Source organism: Propithecus coquereli, unplaced genomic scaffold (genome assembly GCF_000956105.1).
Source record: "Propithecus coquereli isolate 6110/MARCELLA unplaced genomic scaffold, Pcoq_1.0 Scaffold2, whole genome shotgun sequence".
NCBI lineage: Eukaryota > Metazoa > Chordata > Mammalia > Primates > Indriidae > Propithecus > Propithecus coquereli.
Window position 1 is genome coordinate 6,252,288 of NW_012144966.1, and position 6,270 is coordinate 6,258,557.

The window sequence follows — 6,270 nt, forward strand, 5'->3', positions numbered from 1 at the left end:
TAAGTATTGCCATGCCAGGTGTATTATATTTTTAAAAATTTTTTTTTGATCACCATATACGACCTGAAGACAGGTATAAATATATTCCACAGATAAATGAATCATGAGTAATTGATGTATGTATTATGTGTATATACATGTATATGTATATGTGCATATACAATTTTTGAAAATTATAAAGTATTTTTCTCCACTAGAGACAGTTCTAATATTTTAAGCCATAATTTTACATCATAGAGTATTGGTTAAGAGTATGGTGCTAGCGTCAGATTGCTTGGGTGAAAACCATTTATTAGCTGTGTGACTTCAGGCAACTTACTGAACCATTTTGTGTAGCAGTAACTTCATTTTCAAGATGGAAACAATAACTGCAGCTACACCATAGGGTGATTGTGAGGATTAAATGAGTTAAGACATGGTACCATATAAAGTACAAAACAAATGTGAATTTTTATTATAATTATCGGTATGTGCAAGGCCCCATGCTAAGTGTTCTGAGAGATAAGAGTAAAAATAGACACAGTTCCCACACTTTTATAGTTTACTATCCAATTGGAAACCCAAGCTACATTTCCATATAAAGTAAAATATTAATACCTGAGAAGAAAATCATAGTTCAGTTCAGCAGCACAGACTAGCCTCTTAAATACAAAAGCTATGGGGGAATGGGTGACCTGGACCAGGGGAATATTTTTATATAAGGTGTCAGTCTCACATTGTTTCCCTTCACCTGATGCTTATCTCTTTGACATGATGAAAAATGTCTCAGGGCAGATTGTATAATAAACACTGCAGTGGTCCAGCCTGAATTAATCCTGCAGTGGTTTAGCCATGGATGAGCATTAAATGACGCAGATGCTGACGCTGGATTAGGGCTCTTGGCAACAGAGACGAGTTGATCTGTGAGTGCTCTAAGAAGTGGGCCAACCTGTCAATGTCTGCAGTTGATAGAGGACTGCTTTAGCTGATTTTTTGATTTTTCTGATATTTACAAAGAGTTCCAGACTGTGATTATCCAGCTTAAGAGGTAATTCTGTACAAGAAGTAGTACAGAACAGTGCGTATCTAACTGTCAAATGAATAACACATCTAACAAGTGCTCCAGGAGGTCAAGGACGGGGTTGCTTATTGTGGTTTGGTGTGATCATGGAAGGCCTTGGAAAGAAGTGATTATGAAAGGGCCTTCCACAAGAATTTGAGGTAATCCTTGCACTAATTAATCCCTTTTAACTCCAATATTAGGTCCCCCAACTTAATTTTTTAATTTTTCACTCTAGATTTTGACCTACAGACCGTCCCTGAATGGTGCTCCAAAACAAAATATCATTTTTTTGGTTAAATTATGAGTTTAATAGGATCCCATGGGTTGATCTGAGAATTTAGCCTTCATCTAAAACATTGCTTCTTGTGAGGGAAACAAAGAGTATTCTGAATTTCCGACAAGCATCTTACAAACTCATTTCTGAAAACTCTGCTTTGATTGGTTCTTTCATTCAACAATTATTTATTAAATGCTTTTGATGTGTCAGACACTATTATAGGCACTGAAGATACATCAGTGAACAAAACAAAGATACCTGCCCTCATGGAGCTGATATTCTGGAGAGAGGAGATAGTTAAGCAATAATTGTAATAAATAATTGGTATAGTGTGGTAGATGGTGATAAGTGCTATGGAATAAAGAAAAAACAGAGTAGGGTAAAAGGGATGGAGTGAGTGGCAATTTTAAATAGGATGGTCATTGAGGATGGTCAGTGACGTTTAAGCAAAGTCTGAAGGGAGCTGGCCAAGACTACTGATCACATCTGGGGAAAGAGCATTTAAGGCAGAAGGAAGAGTCAGTGCAAAGGCCCTGAGGCAGGAGCTTACCTAGTGAATTTAAGAACAAAAGGGAGGCTAGTGTAGTTGGAGGGGGTGTGAGAGAAAGAAGCAGATAAGGTCAGAGAGGTAACTTGTGTAGTGGCAGGGAAGGAACTTGCCAGATCACATAGGGCCTTGCAGGTTACTGTAGAGCTTTGGAAAAAGTTAGAGATCACTTGAATTGGGCTGGCTTAAAGTAGGGTCCACCTGTACCAAAATAATTCCTCCTTTTCCCTGTCTCCCACACTTAAACTTCAATGTGCATAAAAATCACCTCCTTAAAATTCAGATTCTGACTTAGTAGGTCTGGGGTAGGGCCTGAGATTCTGCATCTTTAACAAGTTTTCAGGATATACCAGACTCCTGGTCCACAACCACACTTTGAATAAAGAGAGTAAAGAGATACTGAGCTTCCAGGGGCTTTTGGGCTGGTTGCAAAGGGCTTTTTGTTCCCTTTGGGCCTGAAAGGACTACCCCAAAAGGTATTTCTTTACACTTTCATTATTAGCCACGGGTTCCCTCACTATTCATGGTCCTACCACCTGGCTTAGTAATAGCATGGTCCAGCACTTAGTTAAGTGCCTGGCACATAAAATACTCATAATACTAGTTGCTATTATTTTAAAAATTTTTACTAACATCCCACCAAGTATCAAATCGCTTCAAGGCCTGGCATTACAGCATCCACCTTTACCTTCCCTGGAGTTAAGGTACCAGAGCAAATCCCTTAGCAATCCCTAAGGCGTTCAAAGATAAGACGCAGAGGCCAATAGCAGTTTCATCATGATAAATGTCACAAGAGATAACTGAAGACGTTTACTTTAGAAAATAGATGATGGGGGGCCAGGTCGTGATGGTTTTCTTAAGGTTGTCTTGTGTAAGAGTAATAGATGAGCTCATTGAGACCCTGAGGCCACAACTGAGATCAATGGGAGGAGATTCAACGACAGCACATGCCACGCCAACGTCAGAGAAAGCTCCCCCACCTCGCCAGCGAGTCAGCGTGGGATGGGGGCGGGGGGCGGGGGGCGGGGGTTGGGGGTCGTCTGGTGCGCAGCTGCGGCGGCGGAGCCAATCACCGGGCGCCGCCCGTCCTCGCGCGACGGTACAGTCGTACAGTCGTGACGTGGACGGTTGCCATGGAGAGGCCCGCTCGGTAGGCACAGCGAGCTGGCGCTAGGAGCCGCAGGGTCGGAGCGTGGCTTTGAAAACGCGACCGCCACCACCATGAGCGGCCGAAGTCGGGGTCGAAAGTCTTCCCGCGCCAAAAGCCGGGGCAAAGGCCGCGCCAAAACCCGAGTCCGCGTTGCTCCTGACGACACCCCGCGCGTCCCGGACCCACCACAGTGCCAGAGGCTCGGGGAGGAGACCAAGGCGGCACAGGTGCAGGCTGGCGCGGGTTGGGGTGGCCTGGAAACCGCTGCGCCCGCGCCGCCCCTCCGGCTCGGGGACGAGGCTGCCTGTCGGCTCCCCCTGGATTGTGGCCTCGCGCTCCGAGCCCGAGCCGCGGGGGACTGCGGGCAGGCAGCGAGTAGGCCCGGGCCAGGGAAGACCTCATCTCTCTCGGAGCGCCTGGCAACAGACACTGTCTTCGTGGGAACCGTGGGGACTGTGGGAAGGCCGAAAAATGCCCCCCGCGTTGGAAATCGGCGTGGCCCTGCTGGGAAGAAGGCCCCAGAGACCTGTAGTGCAGTGGGGAGGGGGCCTCAGGCTATGGCCGGTGGGAAGCTGAAGAAAGGGCCGGCAGGGGAGGGTACCTCCGTCTCTGCGGGAGAGGAAAATAGAGTAGAGGACAATGCAGGGTCAGGGCCCCCTGCCACAGAAGGCAGCATGGATACTCTGGAGACCGTCCAGCTGAAGCTGGAGACCATGAATGCCCAGGCAGACAGGGCCTACCTTCGGCTTTCGCGCAAGTTTGGGCAGTTGCGATTGCACCACTTAGAGCGCAGGAACCTCCTCATCCAGAATATTCCGGGCTTCTGGGGGCAAGCTTTTCAGAACCACCCCCAGCTATCATCCTTTCTGAACAACCAGGATAAAGAGGTACTCACCTACTTGAACAGCTTGGAGGTGGAAGAGCTTGGCCTCGCCAGATTGGGCTACAAAATAAAGTTTTACTTTGGCCGTAACCCCTATTTCCAAAATAAGGTGCTCATCAAGGAATATGGGTGTGGCCCTTCGGGTCAGGTGGTGTCTCGTTCTACACCAATCCAGTGGCTTCCTGGGCATGATCTCCAGTCCCTAAGCCAAGGAAACCCAGAAAACAACCGTAGCTTCTTTGGGTGGTTTTCAAACCACAGCTCAATTGAGTCTGACAAGATTGTGGAGATAATCAACGAGGAACTGTGGCCCAATCCCCTGCAGTACTACCTTTTGAGCGAAGGGGCCCGTGGAGAGAAAGGAAAAGAAAAGGAGGGCAGGCAAGGTCCAGCAAAGCAGCCAGTGGAGACCACTGAGCCTGGGGTAAACCAGTCCAACTGATTCTGCACAAGTCTCTACTACCTCCTGCTGGACCGTTCGTGGCTTACTACATGTGCGTTTGGCTGTCTGCGTTCTTTTCATGTTGGCCTCTGTGCACTGTTGCCCCTTTAGGACTTTAGCTACAAGAATGTGGCATTTATGATCATGTTCTTTTGCCTCCCCATGGCCTTCATTTTTACATCAGTGTCACATGTTATGTGATCTCACCCCTACTGTTCATATGTTAAACACATACTTCAGATGTGTGCTGCCTTTATCTACATTGCCTGGACCCTGTTCTTGGCTCTGGCCTTTCCTGCTTGTCTTTAATATGGACACTCACAAGTCATCCTCCAGGAGGACCACTGCATCCTCAAGCTCTACTACTTCAGGCCCAGTGAGTTGCTGGACTTCCTGTTCATGCTGGCCATGCATGTCATCTATGGCAAGCATTTGTGTTGCCACTGCAAAATGAAGCCAGTGCACATGGTATTGGCCATCAGCCAGAACTTACTGTTTCATGGGCCTGGGGTCACCAGCCAAGGTGTCACCTCCTTTGTTACTGGCTTTGTCCTGGGGTCCATGCTACCCACCCTGGTGGACATCCAGCAGAATGGCACTTGACTGCTGGACATGCATTTGTCTAAGGGCAAGAAACAGTATGCCATGTGTTCTGTACCATCGTGAGTCTCTTCTTGCCTCTGGGCCTTCCTACTGGTGAACCTTCATCAAGGTCCGCTCTATGCCATGCCCCCTTACTGTCAGGCCATTGAGTTTTGTCTAGGTTGCTGTCAGTCCCAGTTGGTTTCCTGGTCAACAAGGACCTCAAGAACTGCCAGTGGACTCAGGCCCCCTGCCAGTGCATGAGACACACATCTATCCTCCCTAGCCTTCCAGGAACCCTCCTGGCTGCTAGACTGAAGGGCGGGCTGGTATGTGTGGACATGTGTTCACTGTCACTATGCTGTGGCTTCAGGTGAGGGTGGGGATTGGACCTACAGAGAATTTGGGTACCTTTGTCAACTTCCTTTATCCCCTCTTGAGATACGACCAGAGTGCCATAAAGGGGTGCTGGGAAGAGGTATTTATGATCTGTGGGTCTCTACCTGCTTGACTTCATCTCACACACTTCTTACTTGGCTCTCTTTCCTCCCTCCCTTTCTTCCCTCTCTCCCCTGCCGCCTTCCTTTTTTTTGTTTGTTTAAATAGTACTACAACTCAGAGAAAACAAAACAACTGAAAAATAATAGTTATCTACATACGGGTAGGGACTTGCTATGGGCACTCACGTACTAGGCTGAAAGAGATTAGAGGGAACCATAAGGCCAAGAGGATCTGTGGAAGGACCCTGGTCCTTTCTCCTGGGCTCACTCTACAATTCTGAAGTTGAAAATCCTTTTCATGCCTATGCATCTGCTTGATTATAAATCCCAGGGCAGCAGTGTTGTGGATTAGTGTTTACTCTTGTTTTGAGGGTTTTTTTTTTTTTTTAAATGGTCCTTAAGACCCAAGTACCTCTGGCTGTTTCCTCTTCTTTGGTAGCCTCTGGCCATCTGGATCCTCAGTGTCCAGCTTTTCCACTCTCAGTAGTCCTTTGCTCTCTTTGCTTTCTACCTTCAAATATCCACAGGAGTAGGCTTTAATCTCCAGTATGAGGGGTTGGGGGCGTCAAGGCTATCCTGGGGCATGGGGATGGGCAGAATCTGTTCTGGATCTCCAGGTTTTTCCAGTGGATGTGAAAGCTGAAATGGGCCCTCTTTCCCCCCTTATCCTTAAGGGTGGGGAGAAGGATTATATCTACACCTCTCCTCCCTCTGACTTCGCTTTCCTTATGGAAGACCTCATTCTAAGTTCTAGAAAAGGAGACCTTGACTCAAAGTTGTAGCGAGGGTGTGTTAGACAGGGGAATTGGAGCAAAAACATAGAACAGGCATGAGTCTGGTATGGAGT

The 6,270-nt window shown here is 47.3% G+C and overlaps 1 protein-coding gene across 1 annotated transcript; it reads left to right on the top strand.

Moving 5' to 3' along the window:
- The first annotated feature begins 2,973 nt into the window (after positions 1–2,973).
- On the top strand, positions 2,974–5,461 carry TSPYL5 (TSPY-like 5). Its single transcript, XM_012643662.1, has one exon. It carries the CDS (start codon positions 3,088–3,090, stop codon positions 4,339–4,341), a length of 1,254 nt encoding a protein of 417 aa, XP_012499116.1. The 5' UTR covers positions 2,974–3,087; the 3' UTR covers positions 4,342–5,461.
- Positions 5,462–6,270: the final 809 nt, after the last annotated feature.